The 21167-nt window shown below is 37.2% G+C and overlaps 2 protein-coding genes across 30 annotated transcripts in view; both read left to right on the top strand.

Moving 5' to 3' along the window:
* LOC119555645 (serine/threonine-protein kinase mig-15) overlaps nucleotides 1-6516 on the top strand; it is a 36167-nt gene extending 29651 nt beyond the window's left edge. For 9 of the 13 annotated variants that reach the window (XM_037867186.1, XM_037867185.1, XM_037867184.1 and 6 more), the window contains 8 exons: nucleotides 912-1076; nucleotides 3021-3623; nucleotides 3716-3871; nucleotides 3927-4094; nucleotides 4155-4304; nucleotides 4367-4501; nucleotides 4575-4649; nucleotides 4714-6516. In XM_037867186.1, the coding sequence (XP_037723114.1) occupies nucleotides 912-1076; nucleotides 3021-3623; nucleotides 3716-3871; nucleotides 3927-4094; nucleotides 4155-4304; nucleotides 4367-4501; nucleotides 4575-4649; nucleotides 4714-4887 (1626 nt within the window). In that variant the 3' untranslated portion in view covers nucleotides 4888-6516. The remainder of the gene's footprint in view (nucleotides 1-911; nucleotides 1077-3020; nucleotides 3624-3715; nucleotides 3872-3926; nucleotides 4095-4154; nucleotides 4305-4366; nucleotides 4502-4574; nucleotides 4650-4713) is intronic. The other 4 variants (XM_037867189.1, XM_037867188.1, XM_037867193.1 and 1 more) reach the window with 2 other exon arrangements.
* Nucleotides 6517-7222: 706 nt separating this feature from the next.
* The window catches only part of LOC119555167, a 54025-nt gene continuing 40080 nt past the window's right edge, over nucleotides 7223-21167 (top strand). For all 17 annotated transcript variants that reach the window (XM_037866412.1, XM_037866405.1, XM_037866417.1 and 14 more), the window contains exon 1: nucleotides 7223-7451. The gene's annotated coding sequence lies outside the window, so the exon portion shown is untranslated. The remainder of the gene's footprint in view (nucleotides 7452-21167) is intronic.

The raw sequence follows: 21167 nt of genomic DNA, 5'->3' as shown, positions 1-21167 counted from the left end.
TTTGAGGCAGCTCAGTGATCGTTTAAAAGCAGTAAAATCAACTTCAATGTATTAAATAGTAAAATAAAAATAAACTATTTGGTATTAATTGGTTTTTAAATATTGATTGAATTATTTAAATAAATATTAAAGACACTGATATATTTGAAGGGTTTTTAATTACATATATTCCAAAAATATTAACACTTTTTTTGTATTTTAAATGGATAATAGTTTATATATATTTACCCACTGTCTCTTGCTGCCTCATGTAACTCTGTAAATTAGAATGCTGCTCTGTATCATCTGTATATTCTATTGCTTTCGCTCAAAATTGTTTTAAAGCTTTTCTCTGTACAAAGACAAACTCGAAATCAATTAAAAAGTTTGCTGGTTTGGTTAGCAAGAGGAAAAGTTAATTAAGAAACATAAATAATACACACCGCCCCCAACCTGAGAGATTGTTTTTGCAACTTGAGCCACGTTCTGCCTGCTGCGCTGAATCTGAAATCTGTTGCTAATTTAGTTTAAGTGTTAGCTTTAAAACAATTTTGAGGTACACAGAGGACTCGATACCGATACCTATAAATGTTATAGTCTGTAAGCTCTCTGTATAAAAGGATACACACACAACCCGCACCCACAACTCTATCTGTATCTTTACCTATTATCCTTATGCGGCTAAAATTCGAGGCTTAGTAGTGGAGGGGTCATCATTAGGCAACCTCAAAGTGTCTCATTGGCATTCATTTATTTTGTGCTGCTGCTCTTGAATCTCTTTTTTGTACGTTCTTTGACTCATTTCGTTGTTCTGTTTCTGTTCCGACATTCTATAACCCCACTCTCTCTATCTCTCTAAAATTTCATTACAATTGTTTGTAAAGTTTGGATTTATTTGATATACTAAATCTGTACTATATGTTCCCACACAGAATCGAGGAGGCGGCGGCGGAGGAGGCGGTGGCAGCAGCGGCGTGGGCGCCGATGGCACTGGATTGGGAACTCCTGGGACAAGGACCAGCAGCGTCCTGCCGGATCTACTCAGCCAGGCGTCGCCGGCAACGCCACCACGCCATGATAAATCATCCAGTGAGGAGGTGAGTAATATGCCCCATAAATACTCCACTTTCGTCCTCTTGTCTTTTTCGTTTTAATCGATTTTTCATTGTGTTTTTTGTACGTTCGTAACCCTTGTGTCCACGTTGAGTTTATTTATTGTGATAATATATATTTCGTTGTATCGTTCCGTCTGTCGTTCAGGCCGATTCATTTCCATTATCTCTGTTAGGATTCATGGTTAAGAAAATACCGCTGAAGATCTTCCGGTTCGATAGCAGAATCATAAAAAAGTTCATTATCAGTCATTTATTTTACAATTCCACCTCAAAGTACATTTAATATTGATTGAATCAGAACACTTCCGTATGGTGGCTCATAATGTACTAACCTGAGTAATTATTTGAAAATCCTCAAAACTAATTTTCTTGTATTATTTTTTAAATGTTTTTAATGTAAAAGTAGAACACAATAAAAGTATGTTTTGTATTTGCCTTGAAATATATTTTTATAGTCATCAAAGCTAATTATTAATTTAATATCAACTGAGTTTTTTTTTGATTTTGTCAGTTTATTCCTAACCCCTAATATATATGTGTCTAATCCCTAAGTTAAAGAACATCTCTAGCATATATAACATATTTCTTTGACGTGGAGCAAAGTTCATTATGAAGAGGGTAAACAATGAATTGGTCGACAAATTTTGAGAATTCAAAATAATTTGCATGCTCGTATGAAGCTCTTACCAAGTGCATGACTTAGTAAAAATTATTTACCGTGAACAATACAAAATATAGAACCAAAAACGTTTAAACAAATTTCTTCTTCTTAATTGTGCTTTGTCTTTCCGCAACGTTTGAGCTGATGGCCACTACGATATATTTTAACAAATTACAAATTACCAATCAAAAACAAACAAACAAAACATTACAATAGTAAGTATGAACGAATAGTCCCCAAACCGACAAAATGCTCTTTATTTTGTATAATTTGCTCTCTTATAAAAAAAAAAACAAACAAATCCCAACAACTACCAAAACAAGAAAATACTTTTGTGTATAGTTTTATTTTTCTCCAACTTATGATTTTTCATCACATTATCACAATGTGTCATATGTTCTCTATGTGTATAGCTCTGTTCTCTTTAAAGGATATGGTAATCTTGAAGATAATTTTTCACACATTTTCTGTACATCTATTTCCCAGCACTAGGAATGACTTTAGTTTTTCTCTGTAAATACAATATTATAATTTTAACTGTGGAGCTTCCAATGCGATCCACTGTCTTCTGCGTTGTATAGCAGCCAGTCCTTTTCGCTAATTTTTCGTCTACAGTGCAACTATAATTTACACACATCCACATACATACATACAACATACACTGGAAGAAAGGCTTCCAAAAAGTTTTCAAAACACAATAAACACACAAATTATTTTTAAAACATTTTTCCTTATATTTACCAATGGCCTCTGGGGAAAGACTAATCACATATCGATTTTTATTTTGTTTTTGTTTATCCTAATACATTTTCGCCTTTTTTCCATCACTGTTAACATTGTCTGAGTTTCCGCTACATTTTAATTTATTGTTAGTCTAAGCATCCACACATAACACACCCAACAACACCAAACAATTTACTTTTGTAATGCTGCCTTTATGCCCACATAAACCGAAACACACACCCAAACCTTGCATGTGTAAATTATTTTATTTATTTATTTTAAGTTGACATCTCAAGACTAATTGAAATTTTTCTTGCACTTTTTCTATTTTTCTTTTCTCTCTGTATAAAAAATACCCAAAACCAATCAAACCCAATGTAAAAACTCAAATCATCGAAATAATCGAAATATATCGATAATGAAATCTAAAAAAAAACATCAAATAATCAAAACGTACGGATAACAAACAATGGTCTACTTAAAACCAATGAAATGTAAAACCCGAACAATCGAAATAATCGAAACTTATATCGATTAACCAGTATCAGGCGGCCATTAGCTCATCCGTGCATTCCACGCCATCGAAATCGTTTATCGCTAGCAGCGGAAGCGGCGGCGGCGGTCTCGGTTTGGGGGGCGGTAGCGTTGTGGGCGGCGTGATTACTAGCAGCAATCATTCGCCACAATCGACTATATCGCTCGCCTCCTCGTCCTCGAATTCGCGCCAGAATTCGCCCAAGAATTCGATCAGCAAGACGCGCTCCTCCAGCAGTATTACTAATCTCTTGCACAAATCTGCTTCTTCCTCCTCTGCGAACCTGCACCACCTGACGCCCTGCTCCTCGACGTCCTCGGCCTCGATCTCCAATCCGCTGCCCCCGCACGCCTACGCCCTGCAACAGAAGCAGCGCAGTTTCCTGACCTTTGGCTTCGGGGCCGGCGGCTCTGGTCCTTCGCGCCGGGAGTCGCATGTCAATGTCAACGTAACGCCCACCTCCCACGAGGCGGCCAACGATACGCCCGAAATCCGTAAGTATAAGAAGCGCTTCAACTCGGAGATCCTGTGCGCGGCGCTTTGGGGCGTCAACCTGCTGATCGGAACGGAGAATGGTTTGATGCTGCTGGACCGATCCGGTCAGGGCAAGGTGAGTTATCGATTGAAATAACTTGCCTGAAGAATTCACGTTTTTAAGAAAGCTTATAAGAATCATTATCTAATGAATGCTTTTCGTCACAGGTCTACCAGCTCATCTCGCGACGCCGTTTCCAACAAATGGAGGTGCTAGAGGGTCAGAATATATTGGTCACCATATCTGGAAAGAAAAACCGAGTGCGTGTCTACTACTTGTCCTGGCTCAAGTCGAAGATCTTGCGCACCGATGGACTCTCCGATGTGAGTTTTAAATTGGAACACTTACCATCCAATTTAATATAATTTGTACCCACAGCAAGTGGAGCGTCGCAACGGTTGGATTAACGTGGGTGATCTACAAGGTGCTGTACATTTTAAGATTGTCAAATACGAGAGGATTAAGTTCCTAGTGATTGCATTAAAAGACTCTATTGAAATTTATGCATGGGCTCCCAAACCATATCACAAATTTATGGCATTTAAGGTGGGTCTTTAAAATTCAAGTTATATACTTAAATAATCGTTAAACGAAAAATTTTCTTAGAATTTTGGTGAATTGGAACATCGCCCGCTTTTGGTCGATCTCACCATTGAGGATCAGTCGAGACTGAAGGTGATCTATGGCTCCGCCGAGGGTTTCCATGCGGTTGATTTAGATTCAGCTGAAGTATACGATATCTATCTTCCCAAGCATGTAAGTTGGCTTGACTAAGGAGTGTGTTGTAATGGCTTGCTAAATAATTACTATTTCTGCAGACTCAGGGTGCAATCATTCCGCATTGTATTGTGGCGCTTCCGAACTCGAATGGCATGCAACTGCTGCTGTGCTACGACAATGAGGGCGTCTATGTGAACACTGTGGGCCGGGTTTCCAAGAACATTGTGCTGCAGGCAAGTCATTGGGGAATCCAGCTAGGTTATTACGTTGCAAGTATATTAATGGTATATTTTTAATGCATTTTAGTGGGGCGAGATGCCCACCTCGGTGGCCTACATTGGCACTGGACAAATCATGGGCTGGGGCAACAAAGCAATAGAGGTGAGATATTTTTATTTGGAAGCCAGGATAATAATATTAATGGATTTTGTAACCCCTTTTTCAGATACGTTCCGTTGAGAGCGGCCATTTGGATGGTGTGTTCATGCACAAAAAGGCGCAGCGCTTGAAATTCCTTTGCGAGCGCAACGACAAAGTATTCTTCAGCAGTGCCAAAGGTGCTTCATCGTGTCAAATCTACTTTATGACGCTCAACAAACCGGGCATGGCCAATTGGTAAACCAATCCAATCGACGTTAGATGATCGATGATCTTGGCAGGCAGCCTTCGATCGACGCCCCAGCGATCGATTTGCTCAACCGGCAACAAAACAAAACAAAACAAAACAACCCCATAAACATTTTCTTCTTATTTTACCACACAAGCAAAACGAAAAGAAAGTATCTAAAGCGAACACATAAAAGATAATTAGCTGATTTAAGTGAAGAGTGCATAACGTTTAAGTGAGATATCCTAAAACAGATACACCAACAACAACAAAAACACACCTACAAACAACCCGAGATCATGAAAATGTGCTTATGAAATTCACCACGACAACGTTTCAATTAGTAAATGTGCTAAGAAAACTCGATCAACACGAGCCCTATATATATATATAAAAAAATAATCTACTTAATATTTAGAGACGAACATTTCAAGCTCACTCGTCGAGGTTTTTTGTCAGATCTGGTCAGAAAACGAAAGCAACCGCAATTAAAGCAATTCGTATCCTCCATCCTTTCGATGTATATGTATATTGACGTTACATAACTGAACGAACACACCCAGCACACACACACACGATTCAGATTCAGATTCATTTCAAATGTCGTTTCACGATTGTGTTTGATTTCGCTTACAAGTTAAACTTAAGTTGAAAACCAGCAGCGCAGCAGAGAAAGCCACAAAATATATGCGAGTATATCGAATTTTCTACACAAAGCAGAAAATATAGAAGAAAATAATATATGCAGTTAGTTTTTGTTCTTGATATTATCAAATAGAATTTATTTGTGCGTTTCCGATGATGAAAACATGTTAGGTGGAGAGAGCAAAGGGTACATTTATACATAAATTATTGTCTGCGCGCTAATTTTATGGAAATGAATATGGAAATCGAAGCGAAGCAAAGCAAACAAAAACCCACATAAAACGCCATTGTAAAAACTAAGTGATAAACGAGTAAATAATTGATAAATGTAAAATAAAGCCGAAAGCAACACAAACCCAAGCAAGCTTGCAACAATTGAGGATATCTAATGGAAATAAATAAAAAAAACGCACCATGACGTTTGCGAGGAGAGCTACCTTAATAACGAAATTGGAGGGAATTACAAACGAGAACCTAGTTAAGCTGCATTTTTTACTGAACTTTTATACAGAGCCAGGAGAATGATGAGATAAAAAAAGAAAAAAAACAAACGTATGAACGAATCGAGGAGGGAAATTAAACCAAAATTCTATAAATCGTAGCATGTTAAAATTGATAACCATTTACGAACCATCTCCGCTTGTTGTACTGTGTGCATTTTCTTTGTGTTTTTACTAGCTTCAATATCAAAAGTGGTCATGTTGCAATATCTCTATATCGAGTGCATATAGAACCCATCCCCAACTGGCGCACACTGAGAACATCCCCCATGGAACACTAATTCTGCCTTATTTTGTGTTGTTTGCGTGATTTCGTCCCACTCCTCTTCCACACACCACCACACCCTCCACACGATATAAAAAGAAAGTCTCATTAAGAAGTATATTTAAAATATTGTTTGTTTTTGTGTTATAAAATGATTGTACGCCCCCGTATTTAATAATGTTCATCGAAGCAAAATGGAAAAGAAAAGTGCACTAAAATGCACATCTAAAACAAAAAAATAAAAGAATTAGTAATAAATGCTTACTTTATTTCTAAAATAAAACAAGTAAAATGATACAGAAATGAATGTAAATCTAATTATTATATATATATAATCTCAAAATTAAAAAAAATACAAAAAAATAAATAATTTGAATTTTTGGTATTTCGTGGGATTACTATGATGATGTGAAGTCTTGTGGATAATAAATAAAATAATAAAATTTATGTTACAATTATGTGTCATAATAACTTGCCTAATCACAGTGTATAACGGGTTGCCTACTTATAAAGCTCATCTCATTAAAATCAAGCGGTCTGATGCTTGGTTCGTTGGCAAACAAAACTGGTAGAATAAAATATTTTTATTTATGGCTTATTATTTCAAGGGAATTTGGGTCAGTGTATTTTTCTCTGATACATTCACAAAGGTTTGAGTCAAAGCTATTTTTACATTACATTACACAGCCAAGATGTAAAAATATTCCATCTGCTAAAAACGGTCACTCTAAACATACCGACGGGTATACCCGGGACCTACAGCATGGTTTGAGTATAAGATATTTACATCTAGGTCTCAAACCATTTTATTGAATTAATTAATGGGCACTAGGGATGGCAAAAAGATTCATTAATCGATGGCCCACAAAACATCGATATTCGATACAATAGGAAAGAAATCGCTGTTTCGCCACCTCTAGCCAAAATCGGCCCAAAATCCGAGCGAATCGGACGCGTTTTCGTCGCGAGTTTTACCGCTGCTGAGTGAAATATCAACAATAAGTATAAATGCCGCGAGTATTTAATTTATGTGATAAACGAATGTTTTATTGATTTAACGAGTCGCGTCTTTCCAAAATTGAATGAATTCGAGTGTTTCGGATCGCGAATATCAAAGAAAAAGGATTTGTGTATACCGAAAAGGCTAAACAACAAGCTTTTCAAAGGTAAATCCCTGGAAAAAGAGTGTTAAATGGAGTTTAGCAATAAGCAAAAGTGCCGGAAAAAAGTACAAAACATAGTGGAAATGCAAAAAAAAGGACGCCGACTATACGTATATGAGGTCCTTGTGTATGTGTGAAAAAATCCTGGACAACGCCACTCCTTTTGCGCAAAGAAATTTAACAAAAAAAAAAACCGAACGTAAAGAAGCTGTATATAGAGAGCAAAACGAAGCTGCGCCGGAGTTGAACAAAATATGAAAACAAATATGGGGTGGGGGTGTACCATATAAAGTCTGGCTGCAAGCAAATATTTTGAAAGAAAATCCTCTTAAATTAGGGCCTCGATTTTTGTGCAAATACAACGGTAAAAAAGAAATTGCATTTGGAGTAGCGGCATTTTTAAGGGTGTGTAAGTGAGTTTGAGTCCTTGCCGTCCTGCTCGCACCCTTTGCGCAGAAGCAGGACAGCAAAAAAAAACCCCTGAAATAAAAACAATTGCAAATTGCAGAAATGCGAAAATACAGAAATACTCCTTTTTTTGTGGCCAACAGCTGGCGGAGTTTTAAACACCTGGCGAAAAAAGCCAACATGAGACACCTTAAACAGTTAAATGGTTCTCCTTTTTATGGCTTTTAATAACTGGTTTCGCAGAGCCTTGCTGCGTAGGTGCGAGCGAGCCGGAACTATACCCCAACCAAAGAACCGTTGATCGCAAAATGCAACTGCGATCGGGAGCAAAAGAGGGAGACAGAAAGATATTGCTGAAAAAAAACCAAAACAAAATAAAAAATGACTTTTGTTTTTGTTTTTCTTTTGTTGTCTTAGGTTCTGTTTGCTTGTGTGTGTGTGTGTGTGTGGGTTTCTTCTGATAATTTCGCTATCGTTGTTTTTGCCTTTATTTATCGCTTTTCTTCGCTTTGCAATTCTCCTAGTGGCCGCAATTTATGCAAATATGCAGAAATCACAATTCTATTTGCACTATTTCCTCAATAAAAAATCGCTGGCGAGGCCAAGAATATTATATTGTTGTTAACTTTGAGCTCTTCGTGGGTACAATTTCACCCTCTTTTGTGCGTCGCGTGCCCCGCGCTTCTTATTCTCATTTGTTTATTTTTAGTTGCGGAATTTCTGGTTACAAACCGTATTTAATTTCAACGACTTCCCTCTGTTTTCTGTTTTGCTCCTTTTTTCTCCACCTCCCTCTTTATCCGTCTTCTTTTCATCTCCTTCTTTGTCTTGCAGAAACAGTTGAGCTCCATGTCATTCCCCCACACACATACAAAAAATGTATAAGGACCCCAATATTTTAGGATCAAGGTTTTTTAAAACTAAAATATTTTTTTTATTAAAATATTTCGTTTAGTCCGTCTTATAATCTCGAAAATAATTTAGATCTCTTTTTAACATAATAACTTCTATATAATATAATGTTTAAAGCTGCGTCACATGATATAATTTATAGATCATTTTATCTTGAACTTCATAAATAATACCTATATAATAATAATAATACCTATATATAAATATTAATACCTATATAATACCATAGTAAACATTTTTAAAGGGAACCCCAATATTTTAGGATCAAGGTTTTTTAAAACTAAAATATTTTTTTTATCAAAACATTTCGTTTAGTCCGTCTTATAATCTCGAAAAGTTATAAAACATGGTGATATAATAATTTAGATCTCTTTTTAACATAACTTCTATATAATATCATGTTTAAAGCTGCGTCACATGATATAATTTATAGATAATTTTATCTTGAACTTCATTAATAATACCTATATTATTATACCTATATTATTATACCTATAGTACCATAGTAAATGAGCTTTACTTTTCTTTATATCGAATGATTTTTATAAAAATAAACCCTCTATCGAAATTGTTTCCTGTGCACTGGTAAAGGGAGCCACAAAAGAGAAGTTTGGGGAAGAATGAGGGCCCGCCTTTGTTTTATGACTTCTGCGGATGTTTATTTTTAGTTGCCTCGCTTAAATGTTTCAATTTCGATTTCCACACAATATCCATCGTCAATTTGTCGGCGACTTAAAAACTCATTAAATATGTCCATTTGTTTTTTCTTTCCGCCGTCATAAAACTTTCGCCTACGCTCGCCCAATTTGCATAAACTTAATTAGTCAAATGCAGGCACAAAAAGTTATTCGACAAATTATTTTTAATTAAAGAAACCGCCAATGTCGTATAGCACTTGACAGATTGAACATTCATAAGCGTTAATTTTCATGCAAATCTGGGCATTATGCTAATCGCCTTGAATGACCAAAAGTTAGCTCTATGCCTTGAATTTATAGTTTCAAATTTTTGGCATTTGTGGAAAACTTTTTAAGTATCATATAAAATGCAGCCAGCTATTGAACAAATTGTCCCTAATTAAAGAAACAACCATATAAGAATCTACTTGACAGACTGAGCATTTAAAAGCTATAATTTTCAAGCAAATCGTGATTTTATGCTAATTGCTTTAAATATACGGCTGGGATTTATTGTTTCAAATTCTCGCATTTTGTTTATGGAAAAACTTTTGCCACGGCAAAACTCAATCTGTCTCTTGTGGGCTCTTTAAAAGTCATACATCAATCTATTCGCCAGATTACCAAAATTAAATGGCTTAGATTTATTGCTTCACATTTATGCTTCTGAATCTTGTCTTAACTATTTCCAAAGAAATCTACATCGAAGATCTTTGCAAATTAAATTAATCAAGAGCACACACACATCACAAAAGTTATACAAGACATTATTGTTAATTAAAGAAGCCAAAGTCTATTTACATTTAAAGCTGAATTTTATGTTAATCGGTAAAGTATTGTTTTACACTTTTCGCATTTATGAAAAACTTTTGCAATGCCGAGACAAGCAAAAAAACTCAACTATTTCGAACGAAATCGAGATCAGCGATATCTCCAAGCTCTTGAGTGTTATTTTTCCCCCGTTTGTTTTTGTATCTTTTTCGGTGGCCCACGCGCAGCTGGCGAAATCAAGTTTAGGAATTCCCCATAACCCCCCAAAAATATACATATACCCCCTGACTTTATTTCTTGCGTCACTTGATTTGGCACAAGTTTAGCACACGACTCTTTTGGCTTCCATGTTTCGGCCCATATGATCTTGGATCTCTGGCATTTTCGCTCGACTTTTCAATGGAAACCCATACAATAGCTATAGGTCTATATATCTGTAATGATATGAGCAGTTTGCCGCAAAATGTCGCCTTTATTTATTCATTTTTTGGGGAACTGCCGTTTGGCTTTCTACCTTATAAGGCATCCAAATTGTGTGCGAGTTTGGGTCTTGGTTTTTCGGTTGATCAATGATCATGGGTTGTTCATGGCTTGGGGCCATTTGGTTTTTATTGTCTGAAGAAAAGCGATATTAGCTAAGCCTAATGCTACCATTTGTGGTTTGGTTTTTATACGATCTTTACTGGGTTCAGTGAACCCAGATTGCAGTTAAATTTGTTGGTCGAATTTGGCAGAGAAATGTTGGCACGAAAGAAATATAAGAAAATCTTGAACTTGACTTTATATGGCTTGCAAAATGTTTTTATTACGTATTTAACATGCTGCCAATAATACAGTAAGATTTATCTTTCAGGTTTTAGGAGTCTTAAAACAAATATGTGTTTATGGCCATTAAATCACTAACACCTTCAAAAAATATTGATGTATTTTTACTGAGAAATAATGGTTACTTAATGACTTTAAATATATATTTTTACATCTTCTAACATAGCTTTGATCTCCCTTATATTAAAAGAACTTTGTAAATAGTGTCATATTCTGTTTGGTAAAAGATTTCAATGATTCCGCTAGCTAGCATTTAAGTAATTGATAGTTGGCCACAGCTGCAGTGGTCCAATAGCCCAAAAAGACCCCCTGTTCCCGCCCAGAGTTCAACCCACACCTCTCTAATGGCCATGCAACCACTTGCGAACCACTTTGTCCACTTGTCCGGACAGCAAACCGAAAAAACCCTGTGGAAAAACTTGAAATGTTTTTTTGTAACCCACGGCGAAACAAAACCGAACACACAAAACCAGAGAGGGGCAAAAACATGCGGCGGGGTGAAGCTTTCAAATCACATAACATGCAACACCGAAAATTGGTGGGTTATGCTGGCCCACTTGAGGCACTCCCCCTCCAGATAACGCCGCCTTGTCCCCCGATCGATAAAAATATGTAAATACATAATGAGCCTGCGGGCAATGTCTTTGGGCATTATTAACATACATTTGGTATGGACATCCTATGGAGTGTCTGTCTACCGAGGTTTTAACAATTTTACAACCCTTAGAATCGCAAATAAAATAATACAAGAGTACGTAAGGATAGGAAAGAAATAAAGTTTGTTTTTGAAATAAAAAAAAAAAATCATCTTAAGACAACCAAAACTAGTTGGGAATTATAAGGCCAAATCATGATTAATCTTGAAAAATGATACACATCTAAATAATTACAGTCCTATAGAAACAAAAAACTTAATTAATACATTATAGTATTATCATAAATTTAATCATGTTAGCAATTTCCTTAATTAACAAGTTTCTAAGCCAATTACAAAAACATTACTGTAGGTTTCATACTCTGACACGTTGTCGAAGGCTTTAACCCTATGTAGTATGCAGTTTTTGAATTATGCAATTTAGCAACCTTCTGTGGCTGCAATTGCAACTGAAGCGAGATTGAATTGAATGGGCTAGGAAAAGAGCTGAGATAAAGCTGCCAAGAATTCCAAAGTTGCATGACTGGTCGGTCTCTCCACCTTAGCTTAGTTAACAATGTAAATTGCACCATCCATCGCCACCTTCAAGGTTTATTCTCAGCCCTCTGACACCCCACATCCATTCCAAAAAAAAAAAAAAAAACAAAAGCACGCAAAGTAAAAACCAGATAATGCTGTTTATAACTTTATGGATTTGCTTTCCGTCCGTGCGTTTGCCTAATTAATTGCCAGCTAATTTAGGACACCTCCCCCACTTTATTATTTTATTTTCCAACCGACCAAACCCTATTTCCAGTTGACCCCATTTTCCAGGACCTGACCACAAAAATTAGGCCCAATTTGGTAAATGAACCGTGTTAAAAATAAACATTTCCCCTGTCAGTTTTCAGTAGCTTTTTCTGGGCAAACATTTATTGGCTTCATTTGCCTATTCTGGGGATGCATATTAGGGGGGTTTCGTGTTTGGAGGATTGGTTTTTGTTTAAGAGTTTCAGGGAGGTGTTTTTTGTTTTATTGAATTTGGTTCCTTTGCTCTGGCGAGTTATTTATACATAGAACTAAAAAAACCTGTGATGGCAAAAAAGTTTTTGACAATTTACCAGATAAGCGAGGCTGGCAGGGGAAGTTGTTTGATGAACGGCAGGAAGTGGAGGCGGGCGGAAAATTTAGAGAAAAGCATTGCCTGCATAATGACAAAAGTTTTCCCGACCGCCGGTTCAGTTTTCCACCCATTCTCGCACTGAAAACTGAAAAACCTTTGGGGAAGCTCTTTTCGCTTTGTTTTGGTTTTGTGTCTGCCTTTTCATTCAATTTCCTTGCAGTTACCGGTGTGTATACCTCCTTGTTCTCCTCCTTTTTATACTGTTTCGTACACAGGGAACAAGATTTTTTTATAACAAAGATATGTATGTTCTTAAAATCGGAAACCACAAATATTTTTTTAAATATGTTGAACTAAAAGTGTTGTAAATGTTCAAGCTTCTGTTTAAATACGAATGGATCTTTTAATAAACAGGTTTATAGGGAGCATATAAATGGTGTTTATAAAATTAAAATGTGCTTCTGAATCCCGAACTTTAATACCTATTTTTGCAACCCTACTTTTTTCTCAGTGCCTGCATCCTTTGGTGTTTAAGCTTTTTTCGCCAGCTTGCATTTCTAGGGGTTGTTCCTTTGGCTTCCATTGCACAGCAGCCTCTGGAAAAGTACAGTAGTACCGCTGCAAGGGCAACCAAGAACCCTGGGAACTGCGAAAGGGGGCGGGATTGGATTATATAGACGGGGAGGGACGGACGAACAGCGACCCTGCCAAGTGTGAAGTGTCTACTTAAGGTTGAGTCAACTTTGATTCTGCCTTTCTTTCTTGGCTTTGTCTCTTCGCCGCCCTTTGGCATTTGTAGTTGTCACGCCTGCTGCCCACAGACTGCAGTCTCAGTCGGCAGTCTCCAACTGCAATCCATCCATTCCTACACAGAAAAAAACTGGTATAGATTTAGCGAATTCTGATCTTAAGATTATAAAGTAATAAGTCCTGAAATAGAGGGTGCTTACAGTTAGGATCCCAAAATATATATACATTAAAATCTCGATATCTTTATCATCGTAAAAATTCTAGATTTTTAACGTTTTTAGATAATGTTGTTCTTCAAGAAAGAGGATAATATACATGAACTCTGAGTTTCATAATGATCAAAGGATTTTTTCTTATCACCCAAAGACTTCTTTTTACCAATTTCTTACCTTATTTCTTGTGACTTACGGTCGAAATTAGATTTCTGGGACACCTAAGACCCTAAAACCATTGAGTTTTTCCTTGTGCAACTGCACGTTTCGGTTGCAACTTCAACTTCTACATCAGCATGGCACTTTATCTTGACAGTGACAGGCGACGCGTGGCCATAAATCAATAATTTGCCCCAGGCAGATGACACCCTGCAAAACCTGGGATGTGACAGAAATCAGGAATCGGGAATCAAAAGATGGAAAGGCTGAGGAGGGATTCTGTGGATCGAAGCTTATTTTGAGTCACTGCTGCGGGCTGAATGCAAATTGGAACATTTGGGATTGTCGGGCGAATGCAATTTGGATAACTAAAATGGGATAAACGCGAGGGGAATCATTTGATTGGATGGGATAACAACATAGAGCAGAGATAATTTTAGTTTAATATTTTTCAATCAATGGAAATATACGATTCTAAAAAATTCATTTTAATTGAAAAAATAAATTATATATTTATACCAAAACATAAATCATTTTGAGTTTGTCATATAGATAGCATACTTGCTGTGTCACATAACAGCTTTTCATTTTATTCAATTTGCATTCACTTCGGTCCCCCAAAAAATTTATTTAAATCAAGAACAATTCGTTTTAAAGTTCCTTGAACTTGTTTGTGCCCCACTGCAGTGCTATTAAAAATGTATGTCCACTCAGCAGTTAAACGAGTGCTCCACATTCGAAAGCAACCTTTATGAACAGATGCGTAGAATTATGTTGATATATAATATATACCGCCCAGACATTCAATCAGACCAATGTTAATGTTTGCGTTATGGCGCAGGATCCAATTAAAAGCAAACAAACAAAGGCGAATGACAATTTTTAATGGGCTTTCTTACTTGGATAAATATGCATAAATCAATTCCAAAGAGGAGTTAAAATTTGCCAAAAGACAAAAACCCCTTTCAAATGAGCAAACAATAGAAATAGAATATGAATAAAAAAGCCACGCAGTGCGAAATAATAAACAATGATGATGATGATCCAAAGTTCATGTGAAACAAATCAATGGATGGCAGATGAATTAGAACTTGATAAGGAAGAGTCTCTCTCTGTGGCACGGAGATAATGGTAGTATTATGCGAAAATTGGAATTTAATTGGTGTGAATCAGCTGATAAGCGGCAATCCAAGTTCAGTTCTAGACATCGTGACTGTCACGAGGATTGCACAAGTCGGCGGAATGAAATCGCAGCTGGCGAGCACGTAAATTACCCACTTTGCGGGGGCTTGGAAAATGCAGAATTTTCCCATTTTGCGTCTCAAATGTTTGACTGCACTTGACTCGAGTGGGGAAAACAGCAGACATGGGGGGAAAATGTGGAAATTGTGCGGAGGGATGATGGAGTAGTTTACTCTAGCCAACTTGGCAATTGCTACATTTTTTTTTTTCCTTTTTTGCACTCTAAGCGGATTTGTTGGATTTGCTTTCTATATGTTGCCACCCGTGTGTTTGTTTCGTTTAGTGGGGAGAATGGAAAAAAATGTGGCGAAAAAAAAATGCAAAATGCAATGAAAATAAAAGGAAAATTTCCTCTCTATTTTCCTAGCCTTAAATATTATGAAATATTCTCCCCGGTGTGTGCGAAAACCTTAAAAGTTCAAAGTCGCAAAATGCTGAACTTTGAATGGGGTGCTAAAATGGTTTTGAGTTCTGCTCGGTGTGAAATGGAGATGTTTGAACTTGCAGACGAAAGCGATTACGAAAGGAGATTTGTGTAAATATTTTAAGCCAAAGGAAATTTGGGCTACTGGATGGGTAAAGTGGTAATTCCATTTGTGGCTTCTAAAAGCTCTTAACTTAAAAGTTTTAAAGTCAGTTGATAGGTGTGTCGAAATCAGTTGGGATAGAAATGAAAAGTGTTACAATTTTAATAGCGATATGGAATATCTAGATTATATAAAAGCTGGAGAGATTAAGTATATTTATAGTTTAAAGTAACCATAACTAAGGTGAAGGAATTTTTTTGTTATACAATATAAGGCTTTTAAAAATTAAAACAAGGAAGAACGCTATAGTCGAGTACCTCGACTATCAGATACCCGTTACTCAGCTAAAGGGACCAAAGGAAAATGGAGATATGCAAGCAGCAAATGCGCCACCTACCGGCGGTAGACAGATTTAAGCGTTGTGGGCATTAGAGTGGGCGTGGCAAAGTTTTTTTTAAATCAATCGATAGGTATTGACGAGACCAATACATTTAAGTTTAAATTTTTTATCTACCATGAAAATTGTGGGCGCCACAGACTTGGGCGGTTTGTGGGCGTTGGAGTGGGCGTGGCATATTCGCGTAATAAGCTTGCGCTGCGCTCAAGCCTACGGAATCTAAATCTGAAATCTCGTTTCTCTATCTTTGATATTTTCCGAGATATCCGCGTTCATATTTACGATTTTTTGAAGTTTGTGGGCGGTTTGTGGGCGTTAAAGTTGGCGTGGCAAACTTTTTTTTAGGTCAGTCGGTAGGTATTGATGAGAACAATACATTTCAGTTAAAATTTTTGTTCTAGCATCAAAACTGTAGGAGCCACAGTTTTGGGCGGTTTGTGGGCGTTAGAGTGGGCGTGGAACTCTTTTGAAACAAACTTGCGCTGCGCAGGAATCTCAGGAATCTGCATGCCTAATCCCAGTATTGTAGCTCTTATAGTTTCCAAGATCTCAGCGTTCATACGGACAGACGGACAGACGGACAGACGGACAGACGGACAGACGGACAGACGGACATGGCTAGATCGACTCGGCTAGTGATCCTGATCAAGAATATATATACTTTATGGGGTCGGAAACGCTTCCTTCTGCCTGTTACATACTTTCCGACGAATCTAGTATACCCTTTTACTCTACGAGTAACGGGTATAAAAAGATTCAAGGTCCATGAAAAACTTTCCATAAATAGTAGGTATACCTATTTCATTGATAGAAAATTGATACACAGAAACTTGATATTCCCACATGGTAACATAATATTTATTGTCATGTGTACTTTTTCATTCAGGTTAATAATCTAAACAATATAAACGTTTACACTTGCCATTCTCATATCAGTTTCATGATAAAGCGTTGTCGAAACTTCCATTAGCCAAATTAACTTTCCGCATTGCTGAAGAATACTTCCCATATCTCCCACTTCCAGTCTATCTACCTCAACTATTTTTGCTATCTCAGTTCATGGGCATTACAATTACACGACAATGTATAGGAAATTGCAAATGATCTTTGTCACATTACACGAGAAAAAGATAAAAATTAGGGTTGAAATAATTATTGTTTTTACCTTTTACTTTTTGTTCAACTTTTGCTTTCTTAGGGCCGAAGCGTTAAATTCCATTCGGCCACGCTTTACCTGGTTTTTGTGTGTTTATTCATTATGTATTTCGTATTTTGTTTCTTTTTTTTTACTCTGTTGACATTGTCACGCTCTCACTTGCAAAAAAAAAAGAGGGAGTTGGGACTGGGACCCTCGGAATGATCTTAGTTTCGTCTTTCCACGGTTTATTTTATTTTTTATTTATTTATTTTTGTTTTCAGTCTTTCGCTTTCATCTGTTGACGGGTGAAAGGGGTTAAGAGCGAGTTGCTTGGCGACCAGATGTCTGCCACGCATTTGTAGTCATTCATCAAAAACGTCAGGATGGTGGAAAAAAGGGGGAACAGGTGTACTTACGGGGAGATCCCAAAGTCAAGACCTTTGGTCATGGCCATGGTGTCGATTTTTGTCGCACTTTTTTAAACGAGTTTTTAATTTGCGGCATAAACTTCTTCAATTAAATTCGTTTTTAATAGCGTTTTGCAATCAAAAGCTTTTGAGATGTTTTTAATTTGGATGTTGCTTTCCTGGGCATCGGAATTTTATTTGAAATGTGTTAAGCTTCGAATAATTCTTGACATGAAGATCTTATATTTTTTGTTAGTCCCTAACACTTGTTTAAGTGGTTGGTCCCTTTTTTCTTCCACCCTCACTTTTTGTAAAGCTTTTAATTTACATCAAGATTTTTGACACCTCTTTTTGGGGCTTGCGGTTGTAATCCTTTTTAGTTCCTTTCTGATGCTTTTTTTGTGGGTCATTTTCTATCCCCTAGATGATTCAATTTGCAGTTGACATTTCATTTCATTTGCTATGTCAGATATTGACCGTTGTCAAGTCAAGGCTTAAACACGAGTTCCGTTTGCCTGCGGTTTGACTTTTTTTCCAAAGAAAGGCCTGCCATTTACGGACATTGCCTTTTGGGTCTTTATGGCTAGGCTTTGCTCTCTCTATCTTTAGGATACTGTTTATGCACACAGAAAAATAAACAGCTTATTAGTAAAGTTTAAAAATAATTAAATCTAAGTCATAAGAAAACTGATTAATTCTGATTCAAACCATAAGACATAGAAGTCCTAGCTAAAATAAGATTATATTTGATCATCTCTACGATCTTTTAATGTTGAAGTTATATATTCAATTAAATAAAGTCTAAATTAAAGATATTTTATTTGCTTAAACAATTTTTACTATTCTGCTGATGAATACAGAAACTTCAGCATCCTAAAACATTGATTCTTTGGGTATTTTTTTTGGTCCTCTATAAGGCTTTTGATATTCTGATCTTTTTTCCCAGTGCCTTTCTGTTCATCTCTCCTGCACAATTAAAAATTCTTTATGCACTTGCCACGATTCGCACTCGCACTCTGGTGGAGATTGACTTGTCCCAACATGGGAGGCATGAGAAAATGTGTGCTCCTCTCCACTCCGGGCACTTCTCGTCTGTCAGGTGGGTCAGTGTACATGGTATGGAATATGGTATATGGCCTATGGGATATGGTAAATGGAGAAAAGCGGGCGGGGTCGGTCACGCGAGGCGGCAGTTAGAGGAAACCCTATTAATGTCAAGTTCATTGCCACAATCCATCACTTGGAGGAGGGAAAAGCCGGGGAAAAGCAGTGGATGATGCACATTGCCGAGTGAGGATTTATTATTATGGTCAATATTGTGCAAGCTGCAACATTTCATTAACTTGACCAGCGGCTCCGATGGAAACTTGTTTACAGAGTTCCGTCTTTGCTGGCGGATTTGTCCAAGTTGGTTGAACTTGACATTGGCCAGACTTGATATTGAATGGAATATTCGGTTTGTATTCGGGTTATCTGCTGATAAGAGCGCGTGATTTTGGTCCCCCAATCAATAATTGTCGGGCAATAAAAGTAAGACAAAGTACAATTTGTATATATAATAAGTTGTATCTTATCTGAGGGCCACGTGCTCCCGCGTTGGCAAGTCAAATTCAATTTGACAGCCTCGAATATGCAATTAAAATTGACATGCAACATGTACTTTGCTGCACTCTTCGCAACTCACTTTGCAGACCTTGGAAAAGCAATTTTCCGCAGCGACAATAAATTATGAGCTTGTCTAGAGGAGGGAAAAATGGAGAGTACAGACACAGGACTTGTGAAAGTTGTTAGAGGCTTTATTTTATCACCGCCACTTTGCATGTTCATCTACTTTATGTATGGGTAACGCCCTGAAAATGGTTTACCTATTCTGTAGCTATTTTTATGCCCCATACATTTCTTACGGGATTTTCAATTACTTTAATGGCTTTCGTACCAATTCCAATTGTAATTGCAACTCTTGCCTTATTGCGATTATCTACTTGGCCATAATTATGATCCCATGACGGCGGGGAAAATGTGCTGAGGGGATTTGGCAATTAAAATCCCAGCCCCGCCTCCATTTAATGTAACACTTACATGCTCCACTGCGCGGGTAATTTTGCAACATTTTTGCTCAATTTATTTCGCATGCCATGGTTTATTGTTATTATCATTTTTTCGCACTGCCATTAAAAATAGTTAAGGAAACCACGTTATTTCAGCTGCTTAAAGCGGCTTATTGCGGGCTTAACTGTGAATTAGAAATACTTTTCCCCGATTACAGTCAAGAGCTGCGATGATGGGGCATGCAATCTGATAATTCAGTTTATTATGAGGCGGAAAATATGAAGAATGTCTTGGTGGAATTGGAAATTGAGAAGCACTTAAGAGATAAGCTATAAGTTAGCATGGGAAGTTGCTGCTGTTGGGAAACTAACTTGTTAAAAATTATTTACTATAACAACTAAAAATAAATTATATAATATCTCTGCATTACTATTTAGTGGGTTTTATTTATAGATGACTTTAAAAGTCGCTATTTTTTCATCTTTTCTCTATCTAAAACCCGATTGAATTTTTTAAACGACCTTTCAACAGACATCAAAAAGCCACCCACCTGACTCACTTCACTCACCATTTAATCTCAATAAAAAAAAACAAGAAGAAAAAGAACGTTTCCAACATTTTCCCACTGCTAGCCGCTTTTTATTGGTCTATCCGGAGTTCGGTGGACCAGACATCCCACCTAAAAGCTTGGCTCTTAATAAGGAAAGACAGCATCGCATTCGCGGCGAGAACTTTTCTGGTCTGAAACCAATTTCTGGCATTACATGGCCTTAACGGCAAAGTCAAACTGCCCATTGGTGTTTCAGTTTTAGCCAGAGTTTTAGATTTGGTTTGGGCAGCTGCTTCTGCTTTTCTGCACCGTAAAAGGTCGTGAAAAAGTTGTTCACTTCTTCCTCCTCAGACATCGCAGCTTATGAGGCCATAAAAAGCCCAGAGAATGGGGAGTTCGAAGTGGAAGGAGGCGGCCAACACCTAACCTGGTCCATAATAAAACTAAAACATGACATGGAGGTAACCTGAATGTAATTTACACGAGAAACCCTAAACGAAAACAGCATTCGCTTTTGCTTCTTTTTAACAAGTTGTGTAAAAAGTAGTTTGGAAGTCTTCATCAAATCATTTCGATCGGCCTTGATACAAAGAGCTGTTCAAAAGCAATCGTAGCAAAACAACCTCTTAACGCATTATATTTTTGTGATTGAAAGTTATGACATCTAATAATTATAGTCAAAGCCAACGAGTTGTTTTCGCTGTTGCTGACATGATTTATACGCATCTCGAAAACCAACTTGATAATCACATATGGCTCGAACCGACATCAAACCGTTATGAGCCGACGCAACCGCACAGATCTCTTTTCCTCATCCAATCTTGATGCCAATAAACCCGGCCAGCTAATGATATGGGCTTTTGGCCGAGGAGAAATCTGATTGATTGTAATTAAAGGCCTGCCAAGACAGCAGATTCTAATGCCAAGTTATTGGCACT

This window comes from Drosophila subpulchrella, chromosome 3L (assembly GCF_014743375.2).
Source record: "Drosophila subpulchrella strain 33 F10 #4 breed RU33 chromosome 3L, RU_Dsub_v1.1 Primary Assembly, whole genome shotgun sequence".
Taxonomy (NCBI): domain Eukaryota; kingdom Metazoa; phylum Arthropoda; class Insecta; order Diptera; family Drosophilidae; genus Drosophila; species Drosophila subpulchrella.
The sequence above is the reverse complement of the archived record's forward strand: the minus strand, read 5'-3'. Positions and strand labels throughout refer to the sequence as shown.